This window comes from Impatiens glandulifera, chromosome 8, assembly GCF_907164915.1.
Source record: "Impatiens glandulifera chromosome 8, dImpGla2.1, whole genome shotgun sequence".
Lineage (NCBI taxonomy): Eukaryota > Viridiplantae > Streptophyta > Magnoliopsida > Ericales > Balsaminaceae > Impatiens > Impatiens glandulifera.
Window position 1 is genome coordinate 9,512,728 of NC_061869.1, and position 16,995 is coordinate 9,529,722.

At 28.5% G+C, this 16,995-nt stretch overlaps 3 protein-coding genes across 3 annotated transcripts; 2 read left to right on the plus strand and 1 right to left on the minus strand.

Moving 5' to 3' along the window:
• Nucleotides 1–4,346: 4,346 nt before the first annotated feature.
• Nucleotides 4,347–5,594, minus strand: LOC124912923 (phospholipase A1-II 1-like). Its single transcript, XM_047453557.1, has one exon. It carries the CDS (start codon nucleotides 5,592–5,594, stop codon nucleotides 4,347–4,349), a length of 1,248 nt encoding a protein of 415 aa, XP_047309513.1.
• A 5,785-nt stretch (nucleotides 5,595–11,379) lies between these two features.
• LOC124912924 (phospholipase A1-IIgamma-like) lies at nucleotides 11,380–12,144 on the plus strand. Its single transcript, XM_047453558.1, has one exon. It carries the CDS (start codon nucleotides 11,380–11,382, stop codon nucleotides 12,142–12,144), a length of 765 nt encoding a protein of 254 aa, XP_047309514.1.
• A 97-nt stretch (nucleotides 12,145–12,241) lies between these two features.
• On the plus strand, nucleotides 12,242–16,271 carry LOC124912925 (phospholipase A1-II 1-like). Its single transcript, XM_047453560.1, has 3 exons — nucleotides 12,242–12,478; nucleotides 15,035–16,176; nucleotides 16,235–16,271. Exons 1-3 carry the CDS (start codon nucleotides 12,242–12,244, stop codon nucleotides 16,269–16,271), a joined length of 1,416 nt encoding a protein of 471 aa, XP_047309516.1.
• Nucleotides 16,272–16,995: the final 724 nt, after the last annotated feature.

Here is a 16,995-nt window from a genome sequence, read left to right on the forward strand (position 1 = left end):
TTTAAATAATTCAATAAAATTAAATATCACTTTACTCTCTCTTATATCAAATTTATTAATTCATTAATCAAAATACTAAAATATATATTTTATTTTAAATTATTATAATTTATATATATATATATCTTTTAATTATTATCTATTCAAAATCATCACTAATAATCATTTTTTCTCGCGTTGAACTAGTTTAATTTGATTCGATTAATTGAGTTTCAAAATATACTCAATTTTCAAGTGCTACCCATTTGAAATCAATTTAAAAACTAGGATGAGTCAAAACATGGAATTTACTTATATGTGATATTGATGATGATAATTTTAGAATATAATAATGATTTATTTGTAAGCATTATCAGAATGATGAAAAAAAAAATAAAAAAAAAATAAAAAATAAAATAATGAAACAAATCAAGAATAAAAAAAAATCAAATGGACCACAGAACAAGTATATTTTTGTTATGCCACGGCCGGCCCTAATGTGAGTCAAGTTAGCCAGCCGCCTAAATCACCTAATCTCCCTAAAAAACTTCCATATCAAATTTTAAATTTAATATTTATAATATTTAACCAATTAAACTAAATTTATTATTTTAAATATAATATAAAATTATTAATTTTTCAATAACATAAAATATATTAAATTAAAAAAAAATAAGAACAGTTTTTTTTTCAACTATATGTGCCGATCTTATCTTAATGTCAATATGTTCTTACCCTAAAATTAGGTTTGAACATTGAGTAATTGTCTCCATATTTGATTAGTTCTTTTGGGATAATTACAAGTTTTATTTTAATTTATGTTATTTGAATGAGAATTGAAGACATTTAATCTCTTAACCATTACGTTGGTGGATTTAGGTTAATTTGTATGTTGCCATAGATCTCTTATCTTGAAGATCATTGAAAGATTATGTCACATTTCTTTTTTCATCTTTTTTTGATTGTACCATATAGATTAATTAATTAACCCTCTAATTTTCTTAATAATATAATTGAATAGAGTTGTCAACTTGCTTTTCAAAATAAAATTGTCTTATTATAAATGTTCATACTTATCATCAACACATGTAGCTAGGAAGATTCCTTAATTAACAAAAAAAAAAACTTAATTAATTATATTAATTGATCATCTTCTAACTCTTCTATACACTTATCTTTCTAATGGAACTTTTAACATCAACGTCAGATTATGATATGATGACGATCATAATATTGTTAATTTGTTCAAGTCCTTTATTTTTAAATGCATTTTTATTATTATAAAATATTCATTGAATTATAATAGTTGTTGATTAAAGGATGAATAATAAGGACAGACCCTAGGTAGGTCCATGCCCTAGGGCGCCCGCCCCTAAAGAAAAAAATTTTGAATTTGAAGGTCAGCATATCATAAAAGGTGTGCTAACCTATTTGAAGGAGGGGTGCAAAATAAATAGATATTAATTAAATAACTGTGCTTATAACCTATTTTCTTAATTTTAAATGCTAAGATATTCATTTTAGAAAATAATTAAAAAAAAAAATCACTAGACTCGATCACTTTAATTACATTACTCAATTCCAATCCTAGTCATAAGAAAATCTTGAATAATTTGGATCAACCAATGGATATTAAGAATATATCATAATTACATCTTCCATAGTTTTTGTAAAAAGATATGTATGATATGTGAATTCCATTTCCAAAGTAACAAAGATATTGAGAAAATTTTCTATTAAAGATTATCGCCAATAATAATATTATCGGATCTTTCACCAAAATAAATAAATACATTTTGAAATTACCTCCAACGATTTTATAAGGGCTCCCAACGTAAGAAACACATCATCCTTAGCGAGGCATAATCACAACAATAGATGTTTCCATTATTATTTGACATTTCAGTTTCAAATATTCGAAACATTTTTAACTTTACAGAATCTAGTTGGAATTTCTTGTTAAGGGGGTTCTCAAAATTTGCATAAAATGTTGAGCAACACATGAGAACACGTTTTAATTGCGTGCCTCTTCTTATACAATATTTCACCATCTAATTCGATTTGTTTTCAGTAGCCAAGTTAGTTGTTATTTCCAAATTTAGTTTTGCATACAAGCTCATTTTATAAAGTTAGGTACAATAAAGCAAAGATCTCAATCTTATATTGAGCTAATTATTTTTAGTCGATGGAGAGTCTTGGAGAGGTTATTGTTAAAATATTTTTAAATTAGATCATAATCTAAATTGTGAAAAAAATATATATGAATACGAAAGCGTATCTGAATTCATATATAATCTCTGAATCGTCTTTTTCTTAAAATTGAAATGGTTATTTCAATTGATTAATAAGTAAATTGACGGTCTTTCAGTTATGGAAGCCTATAGATTATTAACGTTACAAAACATAATGTCAGTTAATATGATTTGGTTAATATAGTTCTTTCATAAAATTAAAACTAATATTCAAAATACTTTCTCTTTATATTAGTGATAAATAACTTATAAGCTATACACTTGATTTCATATTTTATCCTACATAAAAGATGATATTTACACAATGGTTTATAATACTAATAACATAAATTCAAACCGTTATAAATACTTAAATAAATCTTTATGTATTTTATTATCAGATACGATATATTTGTAAAATTGTCAAATAAAATGTATTTTGTTAGTTGTGTGTATGTGTTTATTTGAGTTTAATTTCTTTTACTAAAGTAGCTGTTAATGTTAGACCAATGAAAATAGATAACAACTTGTATTTATGGATAACAAACAAAATACAAAATTTGGAAACCTTATATATATATATATAGATAAGAAGTCCAAATTTCCCATTGGTCAATAGAGTACTAATTATCTATATATACAAGACTAGCTAATCTCCACACTTATTTAATACAAAGTCTAACCAAAAATATTTGCGATATTCAGGCAGATCTATGTTAAGGCTCTATCATGCATCCAAAAGGAAAAAAATAAATAAATAAATACGGTAGAAATATGATATAATTCTTTATTTTTTAAATTTAATTCAATATTTACATCTTTAATCCATAAAAATGGAGATAAAATCTATGTTTATCCCTTGTTTTATTCATAATTTTTATTTTTATTTTTTAAATCCATCTCAATTCTAATTCTTCAACTCGAATTCTTAAATCTATTCCGGTTCATATTAATTTATATAAGATTTGAAAAATATAAACCATAACTTAAGACTAATTATCATTTTAAATAATTTTGAAAAAGGTCCCACAGTTAGAACATGAGTTTCTCAGAAATTAATTATGACTGCTTAGGGATAAGAATCATGAATATTTATGAAATTATGAAATTGATATTATTATCTAAGAGTTGTCTTATTCAATTTTACCAGAAATAATGTATACATTACTCAGCGGGTCCACAAGATCCCGCGGATCAGATCAGACCAATTAATCCTTAATTAATTAACTTTTCTTTAATTATCAGTTTATTACTATTATTATATATAAAAAAAATCATTATATATTAATTTTTGTAAATCTATTTTATCCAAAAATAAATTATTTTTAAAAACAGTAAAATAAATTATATTTTATAGGAAATAAAATCAATAACTTATTTAAAATCAATTAATATTATAAATAAAATAATAAATAAAAACATGTCACAAGGAGGAGTAATTGAGACTGAATTAATTTTGCATCATAAAGAGGGACTGTTATTATTATTTTATTTTATTTTGGAGTATTTCAAAGTTCGTTAATTGATATTCGAGTCTTTTATAAAAAATGCATGATTGAGATTAACTAAATGATATTCAAGTTATTGGGTAGTTGTTGAAAACTTTGAATTGAGGCGAGTGATATAGACTTATAGTAGACTTACATATTTGAGTTTACTATCTCGATTGTTTATTGATGGATTCTCTAGTTTAAGAGAAATCTCCGAAAGACCGTAATATTTAATTATATTATTACAATGTTTTCTAAGTTTCGTTTTGAAAAATCGATAGAGAATAATGAGTTTATCGTTATTTTGAGAATTTACTAGCTAGATAATCTAATAATCCGACAACCATATCAAATCAAACCAAACTAGATCATCAAACCAAACTAGATCATAAACTCATATTCTTACACTGGACATACCTCTTAATTTTATTTTAGTTCATGCCTAATTAATTTGACTAGGGTTAAGTTTGAAAGGTTTTTGACCTTCCAAATAACTAAGAGGTCGTGAACTCAATATTCATACCCATCTCACCATGAAGTTATAATTAATCTAATTGAAAACCAGAATTATAATTAATAATCAATTAATGAATGAATGAAATAATCCCTAACACTTCTATTAATGTGTTGGTTTAATATTAGCTACTTAGCAAGCAATGCATGGGAGCTGATTTTTGAAACAAGATTTAAATCTTAATGAAACAAAAATATGATGGCTCATTAGCCTCGTAACCATTATTGGTTTCTCCTCCTTCACCTTCCACGACCCATCCGCTAGTTGAACCATACCCGCTCTATTATGATCTTCCCACCAATTTTCGGGCACGCCAAATGCATCCTTCAAATTGTCACCATACTTATTAAGCAACGTGATATCTCTGTCAACCACTTCCTTGAACTTGTTCCTCAACCCTTGTGTTCCCGCAACTCCATGCAAATAAACCTCAAGATTATGGGTTTGTAAAAGGTTGTATTTCATGTGACACGATTTACTAGTGTCAAACAGTAGTTCTTGCCCAGCATCCGTGAACCCCACGAAACAAGGAGGTAGATCGGGGACAAGGTCGGGGCGATTCTCAATTCGCAGGATTCGAAGATTGGGGAGGGCGGCAGCAGTGGTTGCGAAGGCTGAGTCTCCGACACGTGGACTTGCGAAAGCAAAGGCGGTTACGAGTGTGTTTGGTCGGTTGGAGATGTTTTGTGCAATATCGACTGCGCTTAAGGTTGTTAATGCTGCTCCCAAACTGTGTCCGGTAACGGTCACACTGATTTCTTCGTCCTCGTACTTGTTCATTAGTCTTGTGATCTCGTCTAGAACTTGTTCCCTTGCACTCCTCTTGCAAAAGTTGGATTTGTTATTACACAATGTATATATAGAGTAAAACCCTGAATGAACCTCGGGTTTTTCAACATGATCAATATTCTTGTCAAATATTAAGGGTGCGGGTTTGAGCCAAAACTCTAAATCATCCATCCATTCCAAGGCATCGTGCGATCCTCTCCAAGAAACAACGATATCCCTTCTTTCATGGTCGGATGATTTGGCTGCTTCATCTGTGGAGACCGCGACATAACCCATCCAGTTTGTGTCCTTTTCGAATGGCCAAGAACATGCGGAGGCATAGATGTACTTTGTTACTATGTATTTCTTTTTCGCTCGGCCTTTGTGAAGGCCCACTCGAGAGAAGAGCTCGTCCATGGCGTGCTTGCAGTTTCCCCCGGTTCTTGAGTTGTCATCAGAATCGTAGGAGTCGTAAGTTGCTTGTGCCATCTCACCGTAGTGGATTATGTGCTGTCGGAGATCGTCATCCAACGGTTGCAGCATGCCCTTCCAGTTATTCTCTCCACTCATCTCCCTCCAAGATGGCTTCATCAATATTGTAAGTAGTTTCATTATTCTATCTCCTTTTTGGTGTATTAATAATTCTCGATCTTTGTTATGAATATGAAAAGTTTGATGTCTTGTTGAAATGAAGTGATTGTAACTTTGTAAGAAAGAAGAAGAAGCTTGGTTGCAATGAATGGAAAGGATTGTTAGGTTTATATAGATCTAGATCTAGAGATTGAGAATTATGTGATTAATAAATGAGTGGACCAAGTCTTATAATCATAAAATAATTAGACACGCATATAATAAGATGATTCCATTTAGGTGGGCAGCTTTTTGGACTATTATTTTTTAATTACATAAATACAAAATTAAATACAAAACACTTAGATTTTGTAGCTTAAATATCAATAAAGAGGGTGCTTAAAACAAATAATTAAAATGGTTAAACAAAATAACAAGAAAATTATGAATAAAATGAGCGAATAAACACAAATTTTAATCCAATTTTCTATGTATTAAAGAAGCAAATAGCTAGTGAATTAAATTAAAAAATTATTTCACATTTGTACCGTAATTTTTTTTCATGCGCGCCTATGAACCTCGAGAACAAATAAAAATATATATTTAAATATGGGGTACTAGAGATATAATTAAAATGTTTGTTTTGATACGTGGTATAATGGATTGATTCATTAACATATTTGTCAAAATATATAGAATAATTAAAAATAATAAATCCTTGTTTAAAACTTTTTCGGAATTAGGTTTGGACAAATATTATTTTTTAATGTATTGGAAAACTATATTTTTAACATTTTATTAACATATTGATTTAGATGAAATAATATTTTACATTTTTTATTATTATTTATATATTAATAAATTTAATAATATTTGTTCGTTCTACTCCAATTATTTTCAAACATATCATATATTGTTGTGTAATATATAAAAACAAATAATAATATATAAATAAGGTCAATATATAACATAATTTATGAACAATTTCATGAATATGTTGTACTAAGCAAAATTCAATTAAAAGTCTCATCAATAATATCATATTTGTATTTATATGAAAAATGTTATTAAATATATATATATATATATATATATATATATATATATATATATATATATATATATATATATATATATATATATATATATATATATATATATATATATATAAAAGGTCAAAGAAAGTGAGGTTGATAACTTGATATACCAAACAAGATTATAATTTCAACCATTTCTAATAATAATAATAAAGAAAGAAAGATGACTTTATTTAATTATTTAGATGCTCTCTTAAAATAGACGCAACTTGATCTGGGTATCTTTAACCCATCATCAATCACTCTTTCATCAACTAATTAGATAATTAGATAATAATCAAATATCAGTGTATCTAATTAACACTTTATTCTATAATATTTCAAAATATTAAATACTAATTATGTTTTCATCACTTGACCACACAGCCATCTGAATAATCCATTTTCTTCATTAAACATATTAAGCATATGAATATTCAAAAATAGGACAAAAGATCAAACATGTTTTTAGTTTTTTAATAAAAAGAAAATATAATTTTGTAAAACTTATTAATTAGTCTCCTCATCAAATATTGATCAAGAGTAGATATGACAATTATAGATTGTCCCTCGTTTTATATTCGAACCATGTTAGAGACGTTTTTTTCCGAAATCGAATGGAATGGAACGAAGATGATATTTGTATTCCTATTCAGATTTTACTATGATTCTGCCTTAAACATATTTATTAAATATATAATATTACCAATAAATTTATTTATTTATATTTTATAAAAAATTTAAGTTTATTTTTCTTTATAATATAAATTTATGATATATTACAATATATATAATATTAAAAGATTTGTTTATTTAATTTTATGAAATATTTTTTTTTATTTTAATTTGTGAAATCGAACGGGACGAGATTTATATGAAAATATCTTAAAATAGAATGTTACGGGAAAAACACATCCACCGTATTTTCATCCCTAATCAAGAGTCATAAAAAAACGGTTATTAGGCTGAACATCTAGAAACTCTTTGCATTAATTATTAGCGTGAAGATTAAGAACTAATTAATTAGGTTTAAGTTTAGGTTTAGGATTAACTCTTAATTAGAGACTAAATATGGAAGTCTGCTAGCTGGAGGTGGGCCACGTGCTCAATAGTGAATTTGAACTATATTGACCAATTGGGGATAAAAATCAAGATCTAGGTCTTCTTTATTTTGTTAGCTAGCTAGAAATACAATTCTACTTTCCTTTTTAAGTGGTCTAATGTTAACGGCTACAACAGTATACAAACTTGGACTCAACTAAGCTTAATTTGATTTTGAATTTGATTAATTGAGTTACAAAATATACTCTATTTTCAAGTGTTACTTATTTGAAAACAATTTAAAAACTAGGATGAGTCAAAACATATGATAATATTAGAAGATTATTTGTCAACATTATCTTCTTACTTTTATTTTTACATTCAGCTTTATCTCTGATAAAGCTACAACTAATCTTATAGTCATTTTAACATCATTTTATAGGGTTAATTAAGAGAAAGGATTGGGAAAGGGAAATTGGGGTGGGAAGTTTAAAGGGAATGACGTGGCGTTATCTGATTTTTTGAAAAAATAACAAATTTTCTCTCTATTCTCTCTCCTCACACTTTATCATTTTTCCAAACAGTGATATAGTGACATGTCATTTTCTCATAATTCCCTCTATCTATCACTCCTAATTAATTAATTAACTTGACTATTTAATTAGATTTCTCAATAACAAACCCTACTGTGATACTTCTATTTCAGTTTATGTAATTTTAGTGAAAATCGAATTTATAAGATATTGAGCTAGAGTATGAAAAATATAATTGATCAGAATGGTCAACTTGTTTTTTCAAATAAAATTGTTTTACAAGCTATCAATGTGCATACTTATCATCAACACATGTATCTAGGAACCTTCCTTAATTATAAAAATAAACTTAATTAATTATATTAATTGATCATCTTCCAACTCTTCTAATTTCTATATACTTTTTTTTTCTTACATCAACGTCAGATTATGATATGATAACGATCATAAAATTGTTAATTAGTTCAAGTCCTTTATTAAATCCATTTTTTAACATAAAATATTCATTAAATTATAATAGTTGTTGATTAAAGGATGAATAATAAGGTCATACCCTAGCCTGGGGCGCCCACCCCTTAAGAAAAAAAAAAACTATTTTGAAGGAGGGGCGCAAGATAAATAGACAATATACTTCTAATTAAATAACTATCCTAACCTATTTTCTTAATTTTAAATGCTAAAATATTCATTTTAGAAAAGAAAAAAAATCCAAAATATTATATATCACAAGTTCTTTTTTTTAAAACCACATAATGAAATGGCATAGGTTAACAAAATCCTCTGGAATAGGCCTTAGTACATATATAACACAAGCATGAGAGGAAAATATAGATAAAAGCCATACAAGATCATCTTATAGTACTCAATTCCAAGTCATAATTTTTTTTTGAAATGTTTGGATCAAAACATAAAAGAGCAAAGTTTTGTGGAAAGATATGTTATGTGAATTCCATCTCCAAAATAACAAAGATAATACTATCGATCTTTCACCCAACAAAAAATACAAGGACTTCCAACAGAAGAGACACATCATCTTCGGCCAGACACAAGCGCAACAAGAGATGTTGTCGTTATCATTTAACCTTTCGAATATCGAAACATTTGTAGCTTTAGAGAATCTATTTAGAGTCTATGGCACAAAAAAAAATATGTGCATGGTTAGTTGTGTATGTGTTTATTTGAGTTCACAAAATTTGAATCAAAGTTCTTATACTGAAGTAGCTGTTAGTGTTAGACCAATGAAAATTTAGTTAACTTATATTTATGACAAACAAACAAAATAGGAGATTTATGAAATAAGTCCAAATTCCCCATTATTCAATAGAGTACTAATTATCTAGCCTTAATTAAGCCTAAAATTATTTGTTAATCTTCCCACTTATTTATTGCAAAGTTCAACCCCAAATATTCATATATTGATTTATATTAGATTTAAAAAATTATAAACCTAATCCGAAAAATTATCCACTCTGACATTAATATATGATGCACACAATAAAAATTAATTATTTATATGACTTTATTTTCTAACCTTTTCTTTGTAAAAGTCATATAACTTTATTATTATACTTTAATTATTCATAAGCCGAATCCTATGATCGAGGTAGGTCCCACGGTTAGAATATGGAGTTTCTTAGAAATGAATTAGGATAAGAATAATTTATAATATTTATGAAATTATGAATTTGATATTATCTAATTGTTGTCTTATTCAATTTTATTATGATAAAGACTTTTGTCTTTTGACTTAGTAATCTATACATTACTCAACGGGTCCACGGGACCCCGCGGATCAAATGCATTTATTTTCAGATCAGACCAACTCATCCTTAAAATTAATCTTTTTTTTTCTTACATTTTTAATTATCAGTTTATTATTATTTAAAAAAAAACATTAAATATTAATTAATTTTATTTTTTTTTGTAAAAAAACAAAACTTATTTTTTATAAACAGATCACATGGTCACGCATTTAAATTATTAAAATAATTTATGAAATTATATTCTTATAGTAAACAAAATCAATTTTTTTTTATTTAAGATTGATTTATATTATGAAGAAAATATGTATAACAAAAGATGAAATCCGCTGTATGTAGTAAAGTAGGATTAAGATTTACTAGCTGATACTCAATTATTTGAAATTTGTTAAAAAAATTGGATTGAGACGAATAATATGATAAGTTTACATGTTTGAATTACTATCTCAATTATTTTACGATAAATTATCAGATTTGAGAAAAATTACCAAATTTTTCTGATATTCGTTTCGAAAAATCGGTAGGATCTATCGAGAAATTAATCGTTTTTCTTGAAAATCTACGTCTATTGGTAACATTATTATATTCTTTTTTTCTCATGTTTTTTTCGAGTTTCTTATTCTATTTTCTCATGTTATGTTTTATTGTTTGACTTAAAAAATTCTATCATTTTCAATATACATTGACCTCAAAAATATAATTAATTATATAAATAATAAATTTTAATTTATTTTTATAAAATTGTATACAAACATAAAATAAAAAGAAAAAAATTATAAATAAAATAACAAAAGTAACAAAATTTTAATTGTCATATTTTTATTCATCTACCCTACCTAGCTTTCACCAAATTAATTAGCATACATATAAAAATGGAATGAACGATGAGTGTAAGTAAGTACTGCCTTGTTTGGAAACACTATATCCGAAAGATTTGGTTTTGAACCTATACCTTTTATAAAAAATATTTAAAAACTTTATTTTTTTTAAAAAATCTTATTTTAATATTGATGTAAATAAAATAATAATTTAAAAATATATATTAATAAGTTTAATAACATTTTTCTATCAAATTTAGTTTCATTTCTAAACATGTCCATAATAGTTTAACACAAAAATATTATAAAAATAAATAAATAATAATAGTCTATGTTATTATATACCCCACCAGCCCAACTCATTGGAATCATTTTATTATATGCGCTTTAATTTTTATATTTTTTCTATGATTACTAGACTTTGTCAACACATTTATTAATTACAATGTATAATAAATATATATATTTTGGCCTTGTATATACATTCACTGCAGCCAAGCTTCTTCTTCTTACAATCACTTGATCATTTCAACATTAATAAGACATCCAACTTTTCATATTGATAACAAAGATCGAGAATTATTAAAAAGAAAACCAATATGAATCAATATTGGAAGGAGATGAGTGGAGAGAAGAACTGGAAGGGCATGTTAGAGCCGTTGGACGAAGATCTCAGAAGTTACATAATCCACTACGGAGAAATGGCACAAGCAACTTACGATTCCTACGATTCTGATGACAATTCACGAACCGGAGGAAACTGTAAGTACGCCGTGGATGAGCTCTTTTCTCGGGTGGGTCTTCACAAAGGTCGGGCCAAGAAGAAGTACACAGTAACCAAATACATCTATGCCTCCGCATGTTCTTGGCCATTCGAAAAGGACACGAACTGGATGGGTTATGTTGCAGTTTCAACAGATGAAGGAAAATCCGACCATGGAAGAAGGGATATTGTTGTTTCTTGGAGAGGATCAAATGATGCCTTGGAATGGATGGATGACCTAGAATTCTGGCTCAAACCCGCACCATTAATATTCGAAGAAGAACTTGAGGTTCATTCCGGGTTTTACTCCATATATACACTGTGTAATTACAAATCCAACTTCTGCAAGAAGTGTGCAAGGGAACAGGTTCTAGACGAGGTCAAAAGACTAATGAACAAGTACGAGAATGAAGAAATAAGTTTGACCATTACCGGCCACAGTCTAGGAGCAGCGTTAACAACTTTAAGCGCAGTCGATATTGCCAAAAACATCTCCAACCGACCAAACACGCTCGTAACCGCCTTTGCTTTCGCAAGTCCCCGTGTTGGAGACTCATCATTTAGCCGCCGCCCTCCCAAACCTAAGAATCCTAAGAATTGAGAATCGCCCAGACCTTGTCCCCGACCTACCTCCTTGTTTGATAGGGTTCACGGATGTAGGTCAAGAACTAGTATTCGACACGGGAAAATCCCAATACATGAAATACCAACCTTTCCAATCCCATAATCTTGAGGTGTATTTGCATGGAGTTGCGGGAACACAAGGGTTGCGGGCAAAGTTTAAGGAAGTTATCGATAGGGATATCAAGTTGCTTAACAAGTATGGTGATAATTTGAAGGATGCGTTTGGGGTGCCGGAAAATTGGTGGGATGATCGGAATAGAGCGGCCATGGTTCAACTAGCGGATGGGTCTTGGAAGGTGAAGGAGGAGAAAGTAATATTGGTTACAAGATTAATTAGCCATCATTTTTTTGTTGCTCTTAAATCTAGATCTTGTTTCAAAAATCAACTACCTTGCTATGCTTATTGTTAGCTAGCTAGCTATGGGTATAATATTTGTAGATAAATTAATTAGGTATGTAAACACCCTTTACAAAATTAATGAATATAATTGTTTTTTTAATAGTTAAAGTTTCATTAATAAGGGTTGCGGTAATATGGAAAATAAAATCATTGGGGAGATTGCAAATTAGTGGGCAAAAGTTCCAAGATTTATAAATAATAGGGAAAGTACCATTCATTATATTAATAAGTTTCCAACTCTTCACTAATATGAGAAATTGACACCATTAATTCGACCAAAATAAAAATTGTGTTAATGATGTTGGTGACAATGATTGTGCTCCTTGTTTCTTTACCTATTAAACAATTAATGAACATGTTTGTAAAATAGATTTGTAAAATAAACTTTTTTTTTTTAATTAAGAATAAATAGTATGACACCCCAATAGTCACCGCGGAATGAAACATAATTTTATTTATCTCTTATATCAACTTTTTCCACTAAACTACCGTGGGCGTGGTATACTAGTCTCTATCTATATATCAGATAGTTGTGGGGCTTGTTTAGTTCATATCCCTTTGGATGACCTTCTAGGTTTTCCAAACTCATAAATGAACACCTGTCGACGAGATGAGATTTGTGACTCTCGTGTTAGCCCTAGAGTCAATCATTTTTCGAAGCTATAAATCAATTTTTATCGATTTCCTTTGTCTACTTATAAGAGATTGATCAATTTAGAGATCAATCCGGTTATGAGTCCAAATTTTAATACTAAAACATAGCCGTTTTGAAAGAAAAATAGGAAACCTTAATCTTGATATTGATCCCCAATTGGTCAATATAGTACACTAGTTCACTGTTGAGCACGTGCCACGTCACCTCCAACAAGACTTGGTCGCGTTATCCTCTTTTGTCTCTACCTTCATAATTAGCCACCTCTAATTAAGACTTAAACCCTAAACCTAATTCATTCTTAATCTTCACACTAATAATAATAATAATAATTAATGCAAAGAGTTTCTAGAAGTTGGATCAACCCAAATTACTCCTCCTCATTTATTGGTTAATTCAGCCACAAATTATTTGAAAATTAAAACCCTTCAAACTTAAGACTACGTAAGTACGTCAAATTAATTTCATTGACTTTTATTATTATTATTATTATATACATTAAATTATTCATGGACTGAAGCCAAATAGTAGGTCCTGGACGGATTAATTACAATATTGCATTATGAGTTTCTTAGAAGGTTAGATCATCTGTCGTATTCAATTATAATGAACTTGTCTGATGTCATTCATTCAGCAAATTTGTGTTTTATTTATTTTATTCAAATAAATTATTTAAGTAAGAAATAAAACAATGTAAAAACTATAGAAAATATGAAAATAATAGGTATTATTTTTAAAAAATAGAGATATATAATATTTTAATATTAACATAATTATTTATAATATTGTTTTTATAGACTTATTAGTGATATAAATGATTGAATATAAATATATTCCACAACTTTTTATATATTATAACCATCCAAATAAAAAACAACACTAATTAAAATAATAATGTCAAGTTGCATATATTTTGATAGATCGATCGCTGTTGCGTGATTAATTAATTAAAAGTCTTGTTTTCTTATAAATAATGTATTTATATTATTAATATTAATAGTAAAGGTTGAAAGTATAATATATATCTTGTTTAATTTGATTTTGTTTATATATATTTATATAAAAGGATTGGTATATTTTGATTTCCAATTATATATGAAAATTCAACTGATGATATGTGGTCAACTTTTCATTAATAAATATAATGTGTTTGTAACTTTTCAACATGTTATTATATGGTTCATTAGTAACGGTAAAAATGTTATTTTTTTTAATTCACTTATTATATTTTAGATATATTACAAATATTTTTAATAATATTATATTATATTAGAAACCGAAATCGTGATGTAATTTTAGATTTTCTCAAACTAGTGTTAGCCGATTTATAAACCAAGTACTTACTTTCTATTTACAAAAAATAATTTTTCATCTCTCCATAATCATCACCAATTGTTATCATTTTTCTCTATTTACGTTTAAAAAAATCAAAATTCAAATAAGGCCTAAGCGCCTAGCTATGTCTTTGTGTAATTATATTTGAAATAAAAAACAAATAATTTAGAAAAAGTAAAACCTAATAAATGAAATTTTATTTATACGCATAAGAATGGTAATAGACTGTAGAGTATTTGAGAAAATAAAATAGAAATAGTCAATTTGTACCCTACAGTGGTCCTGACCAGCCCACCTCATTGGAATCATCATCTTATTAACTATATCCGCGTTTAATGACTGACTTGGTCTCTTTTTCAATCTCTATATATATCCAAGACTTGCATTTATTTGAACAACAACAAAAATAACTATAACAAAAAAAAATTATACACAAAAGAAGTAGATAGAATAATGAAACTACTTACAATGTTGATGAAGCCATCTTGGAGGGAGATGAGTGGAGAGAATAACTGGAAGGGTATGCTGCAGCCGTTGGATGATCATCTCCGACAACACATAATTCACTACGGTGAGATGGCGCAAGCAACTTACGATTCCTACGATTCTGATGATAATTCAAGAACAGGAGGTAATTGTAAGTTCGCAATGGATGAGTTGTTCTCTCGAGTCGGACTTCACAAAGGCCGAGCCAAGAAGAAGTATATAGTAACCAAATACATCTATGCCTCCGCATCTACTTGGCCATTTGAAAAGGACACGAATTGGATGGGTTATGTCGCGGTCTCCACAGATGAAGCAGCCAAATCATCCGACCATGAAAGAAGGGATATCGTTGTTTCTTGGAGAGGATCGCACGATGCGTTGGAATGGATGGACGATTTAGAGTTTTGGCTTAAACCGGCCCCTTTAATATTTGGAAAGAATATTGATCATGATGAAAAACCCGAGGTTCATTCAGGGTTTTACTCTATATATACATTGTGTAATAACAAATCCAATTTCTGCAATAAGAGTGCAAGGGAACAAGTTCTAGACGAGGTCACAAGACTAATGAACAAGTACGAGAATGAAGAAATTAGTGTCACCGTTACGGGACACAGTCTAGGAGCAGCATTAACAACGTTAAGCGCAGTCGATATTGCACAAAACATCTCCAATCGACCAAACACACTCGTAACCGCCTTTGCTTTTGCAAGTCCACGTGTCGGAGACTCGACCTTCGCCGCCACAGCCGCCGCCCTTCCCAATCTAAGAATCCTAAGAATTGAGAATCGCCCCGACCTTGTCCCCGACCTCCCTCCTAATTTTGTTGGCTTCACGGATGCTGGTCAAGAACTACTATTCGATACTAGTAAATCGCGTCACATGAAATACCAACTTTTCCAATCCCATAATCTTGAGGTTTATTTGCATGGAGTTGCGGGAACACAAGGGTTGAGGAATAAGTTTAAGGAAGTGGTCGAGAGGGATATTACTTTGCTTAACAAGTATGGTGACAATTTGAAGGACATATTTGGCGTGCCCGAAAATTGGTGGGATGAGCGGAATAGAGCCGCAATGGTTCAACTAGCCGATGGATCGTGGAAGGTGAAGGAGGAAAAATCAATATTGGTTACAAGGTTAATGAGCCATCATTTTTTGGTTTCATTGAAATTTAGAGCTTGTTTTAAAAATCAGTTACCTTGCAATGTTTGCTCCCTACCTAACTAGCTAGGGATCATAATATTGCAAAATTAGGGTTTTTCTTTGTATTCTTTATAATTTTTTCATTCATTCATATGGTATTATATGTACATATGGAGGGGATATGGATAAATCATTCTTAAACATTATTAAATAAAGATGTTGAACATATATATATTTCTTGGCTATTCATTTAAAATATAGTTTTTAGATGGAATGCAATAAAACTATGGTTATAAACAAATTTTTTTTTTTAATACTTACAATTCTTTTTTATGATATAATAATCGTTTCAAGTTAAACCGTTTTAAATAAAAATTGAGTCCGTAATTTTTTATGTCTTAAATACCGACTATTATCCTTTAAACTACCTAAAAAATATAATTTTTCTCGTTCAATATAATCTCTAATATAATCTACTCTTTTTTCAACATAATTAAAAATTTTCTTATTCTATATATTTAAAGTAAAATTTATGGGTTATATATATAATTGTATAATGTACTTATCATCAAGATAACACAAAAAGTTAATTCAATATTTCTAAGGAATTCCTTCTTACGAGATTCCCTATGTTTCACTTCACAATATGGACAAAATGGTAAAAATAATTATTTTATTTTTTAATATGACCATTTTGCCCCTCCCAGTAAGGCGGAACTGATAATAATAAGTACTGATTTTAATAAAAAAAATAACTATTTTAATTTTCACTAAAAAAAATTATTTTAATTTAAATAAATCTTAATTTTTTT